Source organism: Cicer arietinum, chromosome 3 (genome assembly GCF_000331145.2).
Source record: "Cicer arietinum cultivar CDC Frontier isolate Library 1 chromosome 3, Cicar.CDCFrontier_v2.0, whole genome shotgun sequence".
Taxonomy (NCBI): domain Eukaryota; kingdom Viridiplantae; phylum Streptophyta; class Magnoliopsida; order Fabales; family Fabaceae; genus Cicer; species Cicer arietinum.
The window spans coordinates 256,311-272,674 of NC_021162.2; the positions used below are offsets into that span (position 1 = coordinate 256,311).

General features: G+C 31.4%; 2 protein-coding genes across 2 annotated transcripts; both read left to right on the top strand.

Annotated features, from left to right (window-relative positions):
• The first annotated feature begins 230 nt into the window (after positions 1–230).
• On the top strand, positions 231–9,317 carry LOC101507495 (signal peptide peptidase-like 2). The gene is made up of 14 exons (XM_004515521.4): positions 231–511; positions 611–769; positions 1,144–1,255; positions 1,696–1,812; positions 2,919–3,076; positions 3,470–3,649; positions 4,029–4,063; positions 4,187–4,343; positions 4,920–4,973; positions 5,091–5,183; positions 7,632–7,774; positions 8,121–8,191; positions 8,614–8,697; positions 8,799–9,317. Exons 1-14 carry the CDS (start codon positions 362–364, stop codon positions 8,894–8,896), a joined length of 1,611 nt encoding a protein of 536 aa, XP_004515578.1. The 5' UTR covers positions 231–361; the 3' UTR covers positions 8,897–9,317.
• Positions 9,318–9,980: 663 nt separating this feature from the next.
• On the top strand, positions 9,981–10,876 carry LOC101507803 (uncharacterized). Its single transcript, XM_012711870.3, has 2 exons — positions 9,981–10,284; positions 10,469–10,876. Exons 1-2 carry the CDS (start codon positions 10,122–10,124, stop codon positions 10,825–10,827), a joined length of 522 nt encoding a protein of 173 aa, XP_012567324.1. The 5' UTR covers positions 9,981–10,121; the 3' UTR covers positions 10,828–10,876.
• The last annotated feature ends 5,488 nt before the right edge of the window (positions 10,877–16,364 follow it).

Below are 16,364 nucleotides of genomic sequence, written 5' to 3' on the forward strand. Positions count from 1 at the left end.
AAATTTAAACTTTACTTAAAATAGTATATTAGAATAAAATGTAAACATGTGAGAAAAACTTATTTACTAAACAATTTTCATTTTATCCAACAATTTTATAAATTAGTTTAATAAGCACTAAAATAGCTTATTGTGGTTACAATAAGTGCCCTAATGGTAGATTAAATTAGAGTTAAACGGAGTAGCTCTTGGTGAGTGTGAAGAATAAACTAACTATAAAAATATAAACTCCAGTAAGTAACCAACTACTGTGTTCACACAAATCATCATTAACCAACTAATTAAATTAGATTAAATCGCTGTGAAAGAGATTTGATCATATTGATTAATCAGTCATCACATCGAGTTGCAACGAACAACAATGGCTTCTTCTTCTTCTCGCGGCCTGCGTTTGTTTCTGTCGGTGGTGTTGTCGTTGTTGTTGTTTGTGACTCCGGCTTCTTCCGACGATGTGAAACACGATGACGATAGGGCTCCCAAGTCCGATTCCTGCAATAACTCCTTCCAATTGGTAACACAATTATTTATTTCCAAATTTCAATTTTACCTAATTTGTTCGATCTTATTAGGTTTATGATGATGACGATGATAAATTAAAATTCAACTGTAGGTTAAGGTGAAGAATTGGGCAGATGGTGAGGAAGGTAGTGTTCAAATTGGAATCACTGCAAGTTTTGGCTCTTCGTTGCCTGAAAAGGCCAACAATAGTGTCAGAACTCCCGTTCTTTTTTCTAATCCTATTGATTGCTGTTCTCCTTCAACCTCACAGGTTATTTTTATTTCATTCATCAACTTGTATTAGTTAATCACGGTACTGGGACTTAATTTTCCCTATGGTCTTTATGATAAATGACTATGAAACACTGACACAGACATTTATAATAATTGGAGATACTTTCCCTATAGTTTTTCTCAGTTTATCAATTAAATACATTCTATCTTCCATTGTTGATCAATTTCTTTACCTAATTTCTGATTATGAATTCGTGGTTTTTGTCACTACACAACAAATGAGTCTTCTTAATCAGGAGTACCTTGACTTACTATTATATGTGATGGGATTGGACATTTGAGTATGTTAGGTTTTATTTAGAAGTGTGATGTCTGAGTTTGAGTGTTTTATGTGTTATACCCATTTTGCAGTTATTTGATTCGGTTGCTCTCTGTGTTCGTGGGGGTTGTGACTTCTCAATTAAAGCTACATTTGCGCAGTTAGGAGGTGCTGCTGGTGTCTTGATCATAAATGACGAAGAAGGTTCATTTCATTGCTGAGATACATTATGTTTACCTCCATTTTTAACATAATAAGACTGTAGTTTCATACTTTAATGTGTTAGCCTTGTGATTTTCTCACCTATTTACACTCGGCTGGAAACTGAGTTGCACTGGCACTTCTCCAGCCTCAAGCTTATTCATGTATATTGAACTGTAGACAAAACCTGAATATATTTTTCAATATAACGGAAAGATGGAATCTGAGTTGTAAGGCAAGCATAGACATAGTGAAATCTCATCTCGCTTAACTCTAACAATTAAATATCTGCTAAATGTTTTAGCAGTATAATTTACTAACTGAAACATTGCTTTTATTGCGATTAATGACTTGCTCACTGCTCTTTTATCTGCTATGGTAATTAAATTTTTATGTCATTATATTTTGTCTGATATATATATAACTATTTATTTTTTTATCAGATCTCACTGAGATGGTTTGCTCCAATAGCTCTGGGGCAGATGTTTCAATTCCAGTTGTGATGATAACAAAATCAGCAGGAGAAGCTCTCAACGGATCTTTAACATCTGGAAAGAGAGGTCAGAGCTTTAATTTTGGAACTTCAATTTGTACTATTAATTACTATTACTATTATTGTCTTTGAGAAAGATACTTAGACTTGTATGTCTATTGAACATTGTTATATGCTTATTAGATGCAAATCCTTTTCGGCTGTAGTAAACACGTGTATGAGTCCTACGTTGACACTTAGACTATATAGTTGACCCCACCCGATACATTAAGGCTTTGTTGTTTGTTGTTGTTAGTTACTTAGATGTGTGCAACAATTGTTTTTTCTCCTTTGCATGTAATAGTTGTAGAAGAGTTTATTCCAACACCCCCATTTGGCTTAGGACTTATTAAAGAAAATATTAATAAAACTCTCTTCTCTTGAAGCAGTGTGGTCATGTGAGAATAAGATATTTAGAGGCTTCAATAAGAAAAATGAACCAAATAGAAGATAGTATGACAAAATAGAATAGCAAGATCTACAAAAACAAAGTAGAAAAATCATTGAGAAAGACTTCAGTCTAAATGGTTCTCTAACCGGTTTTATTGAAACTTTTTTGGTTTTATTAATCAAAAGGCTTGAGCCCAATGGTGCATATTAATCCTTGCACCAAACCTACCATGTTGGGTAAGGCCTTGGCGTGGTATTGTTGTACAAAAAGATGTATAGCAGGGAGCTTGTAATTATGTTTTGATAGCAGGTGCTTATTTAGCAATTTGGTAGAGTTTTATGTTATGTGTTGGATTGGAATTTGGATATATTGGGTGGTTGTCTTAAATTCACTTGTGTTTTTTTAAACGGCCAAAGTTAGTAATTAGTTTGTTATGTTATTAATTCACTTGTAATTTGAATTAATGAAGAATTGCATAAATAAAGCATCATGATATTATGGAGTGAAATTTCCAACTGATCTAATGGGTACCACACTAGCACAAGAAAACATTTGGTAATTCATTGCCATGTGGTTTTAAAGCATCGACTGGAAATTCAACCATGACTCCTCTCACGCGAACATATAGATGCTCCTTTGAATAAAGGAGATGGAGAAAAATATGGCTAGTTTAAAATTCATGTTTATCCTAGTTTATTTTCCACATAGTCTACAGATGGTTAATTTTGAATTGTGTATTGCAGTGGAAGTTTTGTTATATGCACCACCTCAACCAATTTTAGACCTCTCAGTTGCATTTCTGTGGTTGGTGGCTGTTGGAACAATTGTATGTGCTTCACTATGGTCAGATATAACTGCTCCTGAGAAGTCTGGTGAACGCTATAATGAATTGAATCCCAAGGTTTTTCCTTGCAACCCTTTATCAGCCTTAAAGTTTATGATATGCCCTTATAAATGCCTTTTTATAATGCTTTGAGATTGCACTTTTTGGATGTGGGACATGCTTTTGTCAACCAAAAATCACTTAATATTTGAACAATGCTGATATGGAAAATGTATAGACACTGACACACTGACCTTGACGTGTCTACTTACCTACGTTTCCTTTTATCTTTGATTTTCTTTCTTTCAGTTAGTTTTAATTTCATTAACTATTACAAATTGTACACTGAGGTGAAGGAGCATGTATTCTTCTTACCATTTGTTAACCGATACAAATTTATTCAAGTTTGTTTTTAACATATCTTCAAATGCATAACATTTTATATATACATTTTTTTTAATCTTTTGCTAGGAATCTCGAAATGCTGCAGCAGCAAGAGGCGATTCTAATAAGCAAGTTATTACCATCAATTCAAAGGCTGCTATTGTATTTGTCATAGCAGCATCTACCATGCTTCTTCTGTTGTTCTTCTTCATGTCTGCTTGGTTTATGTGGTTGCTCATTGTACTTTTCTGCATTGCTGGTATTGAGGTAAGGCTTTTACTTCCACTCCTGCAAATTGACCAAAGATCATGTTTCATAGTATGCATGAAGAGGGTATTAGTTCCCTCCCTCTCATATCATTAGGCTATAAGCTGAAACTTTTTCTGTCCATATAAGCTGAAACTTTTTATTAGGCTATTAGCAATTCAAGTATTTGACATCTACTAATCATATCATGCTAAATTAACTTTGTTGATTTCATATAAGTTGTATGAATGAAAGAATTAGGGAGCAAGAGAGTGGCAGTGTCTGTATGCAAGACTAAGAGCGCAAATATCAATATCATCACTCATCATTATCATCAACATACTCAATCAAAAGCTTTAATTTCCTCTGTCCATTAATTTAAGCTTGTATTCATTTTCAGGGGATGCACAATTGTATTACAAGCCTCACTTTAAGGTACAACCAATCTCTCTCTCTCTCTTTGGACAGAAAAGGAAATCAGATTTCTTTCTGCATGCCATGCGTTTTGCTAATTTTAACAGTCCTTAATTTTTTTCTTGCAAATTTACATGTGAGCAGGAAATGCCAAAATTATGGTCAGAAGACTGTGAATGTACCTCTATTTGGGGAGGTTTCTATTTTCTCACTGGTAGTGCTTTTATTCTCTGTGGCATTTGCTGTTTTTTGGGCTGCTACTCGACATGAATCTTACTCGTGGATTGGCCAAGACATTCTTGTAAGTTGAGGGGAAGCTAGAAACTTTGTATGGTAAACTAGAGGAGATGTTTGCTTGGTTTCTATATCTATTTGTAGGTCTTCCTAGTATTTATACGTGAACATTTCCTATTACACATTTACACTTCCACATGCATTAAGCTGAAATTAAATAAAGTGTGTAGACACTAGCTCATACTGATGTGTATATGTAGAAAAATTTGAAGACAGGAATTCATGGTTTAAATTTTTATAGCTGATCAATCAAGTGTTTAATTGATTTAACAACTGGTTTCTCATCCACCATTCTTTGAAGTTTTAACATTGTTAACCACCTGAGTACCTGAGTGGTTCATTAGCTTCAATTTCATTATTTTCAAATCAATAAATAATGTCTGTGTATGAGTCTGCACACACACATGGTCCAAATACAACATTGGGATCTTGGTTTGCTGATTGGTTTCTATTGAGCTTCCTGAAGCATTGCACTGAAATTGGTTTGCCATTTAGTATGTTTGATGCTATTAACCAATGATTAACTGTGTGATTGATCTTTGACTCTGTGGTATTCACTTAAAGTATTTCTTATTCTTAACAGGGAATCTGTTTGATGATAACAGTCTTGCAGTTGGCTCAATTACCCAATATTAAGGTACCTGAACGGATTCCTTGTATCAACAATAAACCAATCATTCTTCCTTTTCTTACTTTGTTCTGAATAGTCATAAATAACAGTTATTGTAATTTTCTTATGTATCGAATATAATAGGTTGCGACTGTGCTCCTTTTTTCTGCCTTTGCCTACGACATCTTTTGGGTGTTCATATCTCCGTTGATATTCCATGAAAGTGTCATGATTGCAGTAAGTATTCACTTGTACAAGTAATACTTTAGTACTTTACTTGGATTGTCTCAGTTCAGTTTGCATCTTCAAAGGTAGAGTAGTATATGTACATATTTGCATTTACTTAATAAAAAGGAAATTTTGGTAGAAAGTGAGAAGAAAGTAGAATATGAAGTCAGAGGTCAAAGGTAGAGTAGTATATGTTACTTATTTCTATTTACTTAATAAAAAGGAAATTTTGGTAGAAAGTGAGAAGAAAGTAGAATATGAAGTCAGAGGACAAAGTATCCTTTAAACATAGTGTTAGAATATAAGAAAGTATCTCAGAATATCTTGGTATTATGTTAGAGTATCGTAGTTTATTGCGTAAGACTAGTTTCTAATTTTAGATTATCGTAGATTTTCTCCTAAGATTAATTTCCATATTACTTAGTTATTACCGTGTATTGTTTCCCGATTTCCCTATTTATTTAGGTTTTAGAGTATTGTATCCCTATAAATAGGGATTAGTGTTTAGTCTTTTGTCTTCTTCTTCTTAGTTGGTGGTAAAGAGTGAGCACAGGAAAGGCCAAGCACATGAGGAGGGTTGTGATCGCCATGTTTTGGATACAACAGGAAGCACAGTCGTCTAGAAGAAGACAAGTGATGAAGTATTGATGAGGGAATATAATGGAGTAACACAAAAGTTTGATCAAAGAGCCAAGGAGGTGAGAGGGGAAATGGAAATTGACTCTATATTACATAATAGCCCCTGTTTTGGAGACACGATCCCAAGTACCTAAAAAAATATTGTTTTGCCAACAAAAAAAGAAAAAGAAGTGGAGAAAAGAATAAAAGAAGTTGAGAAGGTTTGAGGAAGCATCAGGAACCACTGATGGGAAGAGAAATTCAAGAAGCCTAGCCAGCCTGCCGCCACTGTTGAAGCCACTAGTCTCAGGTTCTGATAAAACACCAATTTAAATATATGGAAATAGGACTGATTAATGATAAAACACTACTTTGAACAGAAGGAAAATAGGATTATTGCAGCAAACTACAGAAAATACAGCAGCGCGATTGCTGTCTCAGATTAATTATCGTACTACAGAAATTACATCAACACACCTGCTGTCCTAGAGACTAAGTCTCCTACTGAGTATTTTCTGTCCAAAATACAGAATAACAACCTTCTCTCCTCCCCTTTCTGAACCTACTATCATATATATATATATATGCACACAGAAGTTATTGTCTAACATAACTGCCTATTAATGCTATTAAACTTTTAAAAACTGCCATTGCATAATTTTGCCACTTATTACTTCCTAAACTTAACTACCATTAGACAGATACTGTTACTGTAACATTGTTTCCTGTCTGGCTGGTTCCATCCGATTCTTCGGCAGAGAGGGATGGTTTCCAACACAGAAACTTCATTCCATTGAGGGGTGTGTGTGCACAAGGATCATAAATGATGCATGTGAAGACATAAAAGTAGTAAAGAAAATGAAATATTGGTGAATATAAACACTGTGAAATGTTTTTTTAGGCAAACACTGCAAAATGTTGACAGGAATATTAAATTGGGTATGAATCTCTTCGTAAAAGATTAAATTATGTAAAACATCTTCATCATTTTTTAACCATTAAACCAATGCTGAAAAATTTGTTGATATTGGAGGAGGCCCATGTGTTTTCATGCCGAGTGGATGAAATTGGTGCAAACTGGACAAAATATTGTGACCAATGAAAGAGGTGAAAAATAAAACTCTCTAGATCGAAGGGTAAAGGAGGATGAGTTGGCTCTATCTAAAGTGCTCAAGGAAGATATCTTGCTAGAAGTGATGATATGATCATGTCGGAGAGCAATGGTGGAAGATAGTGGTGGACAGATTGGCACTGTTGGGGGCTGCAATTCATTGGTTGTACTGATTGACATCTTTTAATCCATTACTTTGGTCATTCACTCCATCTATTAAATTGGGTATGAATCTCTCCATAAAAGATTAAATTACTGATTGTGCAAATCTATTACTAGCAAGCTAGCAGCCTTGGTTTGAAGGAGAGAAAGAGGGACCTGATGGCTGGGCTGGAATGAAGCATGGTCACAAATGAGGTTACACCAGGAACAGTTCAGTGTGTCACAAAATCCACAAAAGGGAAACGAATTACTGAAAAAATTAGGCATTTCTCCAGTTCTGTTACAGTGAAGAAAGGGAGGATCTAGCGATAACTTTTTTTCTGTGCGAATGCTTAAGTGTCTAGAATCTTATACTGTGATTATATATAACTAAAGAATACAATGTATAGCCAGTAATGCCAGTTTACAGTTACAGAGTTGATTAATGGAGATGTGTGTTAAAAGATAAATAAGACAGCTGCTCTTTTATTCTTTATCAAATGTACCTTGTGGTTTCTTTCTCGAATATGATTGTGCTGTCTTATATATTTGTCACAATCGTTTATGATTTGGGTTCACTTTTACAGGTTGCTCGAGGTGACAAGGCTGGTGGTGAAGCAGTTCCTATGCTTTTGAGATTTCCTCGTCTTTTTGATACATGGGGTGGTTACGACATGATTGGATTTGGAGATATTATATTTCCTGGTTTGCTTGTTTCCTTTGCTCATAGGTACTGAATTCCTTATTTTGTCATAGCCAAATATAAATGCAAGATGTAAAAAGTTTAAGATCTACACATATCTTTCAATGAATAGTGTCTATTTTTCCTACCATATTTTGCAGTGATATTTGTTGAAACGATTTTAAGGTTTTCACAATGCCCTCTGATGTTAAATGGGCAATTTGGTTTATATTTTGCTTCTGCTTCTGTCTTTTGAATTATGTTTCATGCATAAGCCAAAATGATTTTATGTGACTAGATTGCTTTTTAAGATTTGCTCATGGCAGCTTTTATTTATATACTTCTGACGCGGTGCTTTGTTTTAACATATTTATTCTGCCTTTTGGTTGTCTAGATTTGACAAAGATTATAAGAAGGGAGCAGTAAATGGATATTTTCTTTGGTTGGTAATTGGCTATGGCATTGGTATGTTCTTTTGTTCTGTTTTAGTATCCATTAATTTATAATTTTCTCCTTCATCAGAAATGTTGCTTAATTTTTTTTTTCCTCAAGTACATTTAAGGCCAAGTATTTCTTGGTTTTATTCACACATTGGCTGATCAGAATGAATGAGATACCAACCCAACTTTCAAGCAACTAACGATCATCTGTTTCTTGTTTGGTTGATTAAGCACAAGTAGTTCTACTATCTCAAGCATGGTTATTGACTTTTATATAAATAGCATTTCAATAAAATCCACGATTAATTGAAAGAACAATTAGTTACTTGGGGCTACTTGTTTAGGCATATAGATGTTTGATGTTTACTTGTCAGTAATTTAAACTTGTTATACAGATTAGTGCCATTAATCTTTTATATCATGACAGAGTATCTTTTTTCATTTCAGGCCTCATTTTCACATATTTGGGGCTATATCTGATGAACGGAAATGGACAACCTGCACTCCTCTACCTTGTTCCATGCACACTAGGTAACTAGTTTTTGGCTGAAATTATGTGTGGACTTGTTTGCGTTCTCTTCATTTTAGCTGTCTTATGCCCAGTTCGTTGTTTAATTTAATTAAATCAACAGGTCTCATTATTATATTGGGATGCATTAGAGGTGAGCTGAAGAGCCTTTGGAATTATGGCACAGACTCATCCTTGTCCACAGACTCTTCTGAAGTTTAAGTGATCACACTATAGTACATTCTTTGAGAATTGAAGAAATTGAAATGATCACAGCTCAATGGAACGAAATAAATGCAGTGGTTGGTAAAGACACCAGGTGTACAGGCTCTATAACTATCGTTGTGCTCCCTCGTCGTAGTTCTCTTGTTAAAAGAAGGAAAAACAGTTCTCTTGTTAAAAGACAGAACACCAGAGGAGAACTGAAGCAATTCATCGTTTTTCTTGTTAGATTATTTGTAATTATTGATGCATGCACCTTATGAGTATAAAGGGGTACAGTAAGAGTTTCGCCCTGTTAAGCTCTTACAATATTCTTTAACTTTGTTAACCAAATGCTTTTTGTTAAAAAAAGCCGTGTGACATTTTAAGTTGTTTTAACTAAATTGGTTGTTTGATTTATATGATATTAGCATCTTGGACACATTACTTTCTATTTCTAGGGATTTAGTTTTAGCTCTCAGGAATTATTGTTATTTACTGTGCTAATAATCGTTGGTGGTAGAGAGTCCAAATTCTTGTGATTTAAAAAGAGATTAGACTAGATTGTGGTCTGCCCGAAGTGGACTTTTGGATGGTGTAAATTGTCCAGAAGTGTCCTTCCAGGTATAGAATTAGTGTTTTTTCTTCTTCTTACAGATATGTATATTCAAACTATCATTTTATCGTCATTTTATTCAAACTATCGTCATTCATAACTCCAACTTATTTCTCACGGGCATTTTATCGTCATAAGTAACCACTAATTTATCTAAGATGGTAGTAGCAAGCCAAGATGTGTCCATATCTTTGGAAAAGCTAACCAATTTGTTGCTGCTTTGACTAAGTGCTAGTGTCTTGAATATTTTTTGATTTTGTCCCTGATTATCTTGATTCCCCTAATCAATCAAATTATATTATTTTTGATTAAATTTGAAGGGAGCTTTGCCACAATTATTGGAATATCACCATGTGAGTAGAAGATTACTCTTTGCTTCTTTGCTACCCATATACTCGTATTTATGCCAACAACACTTTCCTGTCACATGTCTTTGTTTGTATTGAATATATAATATTACCAATTAACAATTTGGTGTCTCCTATTGTAGTTGGTCCTCTCTGAACACTCACGGGTTCATCCATTCCATCTATAAAATATTAATTAATTGTTGCATTTAGAGCCAATGATACACATGTATACAAAAAGCTAGCAGCTAATTTATTTTGTAGAAGTTAGCTAGCTCCACATATGGATCCAGTGATTATCTTCCTTCTTCTGACATCTCTGTTCTTCAGTTACCCTTTTGTGCTCATTGCTCAGTCTCCCACAACAACTATCAGTGTTGTAGGAATTGTTTATTGTGATACTTGCTCAACTGGCACTTTCTCTAAACATAGTTACTTCTTGCCTGGTAAGTAGTAACTATCTTATTCATTCATTCTCATACGTTGGTGTCTGACTCCGACACAAAAACAAAACATGTCGTCGGTCATATTTAATAACTTCTATTTTCTTAAATTATTATTATCAGTATATACGTGTCACTCTTCGGTGTATGTGTCAGTGCTTCATGAATTGATATATGTATGTATCAGGTGTTGATGTTCATATAGAGTGCAGATTTAGAGCAAGTTCACCGAAAAGCAATGAGCAGATAAGCTTCTCAGTAAATAGAACAACAGACAGAGAGGGAGCATACAAGTTAGAAATACCATCAGTGGATGGAGTTAACTGTGAAACTGCTTTTGATGATAGTAATTCAGAGATTGTTTCTCTTTGTGAAGCAAACTTGATAGAAACCTCATCATCATCTTTTTCTTGCAATGTTCCTTTCATAAAAAGCACAAGAAGCAGCCAAATATCAAAACAATATAATAATCTTTGTGTATATAGTTTGAGCGCTCTCAGTTATAAGCCACCAGAAAATATGATCAATACTACCTTATGCTCTTAATTTGGATATCAACTCATAAAAAAATTCATTCTATATTTATATTCCCTTACTTGCATCTCCTCTTAGAATTTGAATTTTTCAAAATCGGTTGTATGATTAGCGATGTTTAATTTTTTGTTTTTGTTTTAACTCTCTTGCTATTTAGAAAAATGGAATTTGATAATTCAGAGTTTGGTAAAATAAGTAAAGAATGATCAAAATTTATTGTAGTTAGAATTCAAATTCTCTCGATGTGATGTTTAAAATTTAAATTAGATTCAATTCAATCCTACAAAACCAAGTTATAAGTCCAAAAAAGTTCTAAACTCTTATTAATGTGAGTGTGACATGATTTTTTTCTCCTAATACTTACTTTCTTTTTGCTTCAATATCCTCCATTCAATTTAGGATTAGGAGACCCTTCTCTTCCTCTTTCTCAATATCCCCTTATCTTCCACCACCTTTACTCACTCCCTTTTTTATTAAGGAGACCCCACAAACATGGATAACTCATGTGTGTTTCTTCTCTCTTCGGGCCATCACCTCCTAACTTCCTAATTACACATCAAAACAAAATTTTCACAAACTGTCTCATGTCTAATATCTCCTTTCTTCATTTTCTTTCATTCTTGTGATAATTATTTATTATTGAAATTTGAAACAGCTTGGTTTTTTTGATTAATTTGAAACAGTTCGCTAGCTAGTAGCTATCCAGGTAATGATAGATGTAGTGGTATAAAAAATATATAATATATAGTTCACAAACTTTAATGCAATTCAGTAAATTAAACTCCATGCGTGGTGTAAGTACTTCTTTTATTTTATATTTTATAATTGCCTAGAGTAAATACTAGGATTGGTAGATTAAATATGTAAAACATGTTTAAGTTTACAGGAGTGACAAAAGTGTACTTCAGAATGTATTATTATGTTACTTTTACGTGACAAAATCAAAATAGATTTAGTGTATGTAAGAATTGTAAAAATTACGTCAAATAATAATTTAAAAATATTTGTGATACTGGATAAATTAAATTTAATATTTTTTGGCATTAAATTATTTAAATTAGAACCTTAAACCTCCTGTAACCAAACAAAGAACCTTAGATATCCTAGTGACTCTATAAGCTCAATCTACTTACAAACTAAGTCATACATGTTGGATAAATCAAATTAAAATATGATATCAAATAAGTAGATTATGTGAAATGTACAAACTTTTTGGCGGCTGAAAACTCTAATATGAGTCAATCCTTAATAATTTAATAATTAAAATTTGACCCGCACATTGCGATATATATATATATATATATATATATTTATTTTTAATTATTGTATTATGAATAATTATTTTATATAAATAAAATAGAAATATAATGATTAAATATAAAATAAAAATATTATCATTTTTAATTTATGAAAAATAAAAGAAGAATGATTTTTTTCATAAAATTTATTTTATTTTAGTTATATATTTTTTTCATTTAAATTTTTGTTTGTTTGTACCATTGCTACGGTGCAATTAGTAATAATTATTTGTGTTTGAAGAATTTTTAAACATGTGTATGTAATAATATTATTTGATGCAATACAATCAAATGAATTGTCAACATAAAATTAAAGAGTTAAAATAAAAAATAATAACTATTAAAGGGTGAATGAATATTTATTTGCATAACTTTTTGTTTATATTGTGAAAAGGAGGTTGTTATATAAATAATAAGAGATTGAATCATTATAATACTTTTGTATTTATAATTAATTATTTTTTATGTTTTTCTATGAAAATATATTAGCACACTACCAATATTAATTAAAAAATATAAAACAAAATCAAACTTCTTTAATTTTAATTGTGAAAATAGAAATATGATTGAACAATATATATTTTTTTATATGAATATACGAGTTTATGATTCCTTAATTGAATTATATAATTTTTTTTCTTCATATAAATAAATATTGGAGGCTATGTTAGTTTTTAAGATCGTGTGAATTTATGAGTATTTTTGAATTTTTTAATATCGTCAATTGTTGTGACTTTTGACATTCCTTATTATTTAATTTAACATTCAATAAATTTTAACGTTTTGTATAAATTTAAATTGATATTTTTTATATATGCTAGTGTAACTTACGGCATACTTAATTTGTTTTTATTAGACAATGAATTATTTGTATTCAAAATGTATAATATATTTCAAAAATAAATAACATATTTTATCTATTAATAATGATAATGAACATGATTATTATTTTGTGAAGAAAGATTAAAAGTTACATTGAACTCTAGAGTCTAGACCTCATATTAGTTTTTATTTTTTTATTTTTATTTTTATATTTCCATGGCTTTTCGGACATGTGTGTATTTTTGAACTTTTTAATATTGTCAATTGTTATGACTTTTAGCGTTTCTATTTTTTTTACATATTTAATTTAACATTTGATAAACTTTAACATTTTTTATAAATTTATTGATTTTTATGCAATTCAGTGTAAATACTTTATATTTATTAGACAATAAATTATATAAATTTATTGATTTTTCTGTAAGTCAGTGAAACTTACGTAATAATTTATTGTATTTATTAGATAATAAATTACGGTAAGAAAGTAACATAACAACTTTAATATTTAATCAATTTTTCATATTATATATAACAAAATGTTATATATGTAGCCAATGAATTATATAAATTTATTGATTTTTTTTGTAAGTCAGAGTAACTTACGTAATACTTTATTTGTATTTATTAGACAATGAATTACGATAATTATATTTGTATTAAGAAAGTAACTTAACAATTTTAATTTTTAATCAATTTTTTATATTATGTATAAAATTAATGTTATATATGTATTTATTTGTTGAAATGCAATATTAATTTGTTTATTTTGAGTAATTTTATAAAACCTAAATTGTTGATAAAATTTCAATGTTTAGTGTTGAAGAATATAATATAGCTAAAAAAAGTTCACATTATTTTTAACTTGAATATTTGATGATCATGGTTGATTGATGGTGTGAAATGGATTTAGATCTTATCATATCAAATTTTTAGATATATATAAACAAATTTACTTGTAATTTGAAAACTTGAGGTAGAATGATACGTTAATAACAAGTATGTGATGAAAGTGTGGAAGAAGGAAAGAGGATTGCAAATTACTCCTTGAATATTTTTTCTTACGTATTAAAAGTATGTACCTTGAAATGTGCATAGATTTCCCATTGCAAATGACTCCAAATAGAACATATAACATGTATGCCTAATATGTGTGAACAATTTATAGTTAGAAAAGTTCCTTAGATGTAGAGATGTTTGATCATACTAATGGAAACATAAATTTTCCATGCAATGAGTATAGAGGTTTGCAAATAATCACTAAAACATTTTAGATGAGATAATATTAATACAGGAGACTTTTGTAACCAACTAATATGTAGGATATGGTTTAGAATTAGAGGAGTAGTCTTACCAAAAGTAAAAAGAAGAAATTGAGGAGTCCTGAACATTGATGAGAGTGAGAGGATAGTAAAATTATTTTCATTAGTAACTATTGTTGAGACAAAATCTCTCAAATGATTTTAATGATAACAAAATTGCTTAAGAGATTATGATTGTGGTAATGACTAACATGTGCTCTTGAGTGTATTCATATAAGAAAATATGTTATTAATCATTAAGGCAAAAAGAAGGAAAATATGATTCAAGCCTGAGGATGGAAAACCACGTGATGATGGAAAATGATCAAGATGAAAACAGTGAGGATGACCTGCAAATTGAAAAATCTCCAGATCTGGCCAGTTTGTGACCTCACCAGAACAAATGCTTTTATTCATTAAAAAAATATACAACAAATTCAAAGAATGAATAAGTAAAAGTATTTGAAATAAAGAAGTTAGAAGGCCAAAAGGAAAAGGACAAGAACAACTAGATCTAAGTCTAAGAGGATGACATAATAGGCTGAGGATGGTTCATCAAAGTTGAAAGCAACCCATCAAGCATGTGCAAAGGTTAAAATCAAATTATTTATTGGGCTTGCACGAATTAATTCATAAAGAAGTCAAGTTAAAGAAAGGCAACAAGAAACAAGCCAAGAATAGACAATCACATGTTGCTGCCAGATCTGATCCTCGGACTGAGTATGAGAGTCCTATGTAATAGGGTGGCTTTCTTTTTCTTGTCAGCATCACCTCAAAAGTTGAAATCAACGTCCTTAAAGTTTTTGAAAAGGTTACAGCTCACATGGTCAAAGAAACAACTTTGCACTCTTGATAAAAGAGAATAGACAAAGACATCTCAAGATCAAGTTACAAGGAAGCTGTGCATGCGCGAGGATGGCTTCTGCCTGGCCTAAAAAGCTGAATGGCAGTTCTGTAATTATGATGAAGCACATTGGATCTTTTGTAATGAGTTCCAAAGGTCATCAAAGAGCTTGGACCTCTATAAAATGCAGCAAGCTCTTCATCATAAGATACACAACACAATTGCACAAAAAGATCAAGCATCTTAAAGCTATCAAGAGCAATTCACATCCTCACTTCATACTTTCTTTGATCCTACACTATATCTTTGTAAATCTTTTGAGAAAGTATTAAGTATCAATCACTCTCATACCACTTTGTAATTTCCTTGTGAGTTACATTTGGAAATATTTGAATATTGATTGTAAACTTGGTGAAGCTAAAGAATACACAGTTTGTAATCATCCTTAGAGTGAGGTTGATCAGTTTAAAAGATAGTGAAATCTCACAAGGGTGTGAGGACTGGACGTAGCCATCTTTAGGTGAACCAGTATAAAATTGTGTGTGTCTCTCTCATATTCTTCTCTTACTTTTTCACTCAAGTTAAAACTAAAGGGTTGAAAAAATCCATCCTAGGACTTACCATCCTCAACGAGAGGATAGTTTTAAAATCTCTTTGAAAAATATTTTTAAACAGCAAAATCCCTATTCAACCCTCCTTCTAGTGATATTTAGCTACATCAACTATTGTTTGTAAATTTTTAATAGAGATGTGATGTGGTGTATAAAATATAAAAGCAAAATAGAGGTTTGAAAAATGTAAAATGAATTGTAGAGACTTGTAAAGGATGACATATAAGAATATAAGTTTGTGAATTTTCAACAGAGATGTGATATTGTGCGTGAAATGCAAAAACTAAATAAAGATATGAAAAATGTGAAATGAATTAGAGACTTGTAATAAGAATATAAGTAATGTGGCATAAATGTAGTGATGTGACACATAAGTGTGTAGGGTGTCAATCAATAAAATTTAGAATTTGTTTTAATATATATAAATAGATTGGATCAACCAACGTTTGTTACTAAGATTTAATTTCTACGATTTGTACTTGCATTTATTTTTTCAGTCAAGTCTTTATTTATTTAAAATAGTTTGCTTTCCTTTAACTTATTGATACCCTATACATGTTTAATTTTATGTATAAAAATGTATTAATTAGACATATTTAGTTATTGATTAAGTAATTTATTCGAATAAAGCTTTATAATCATATCATAAGTTTAATTGATCACATATCACATCGTT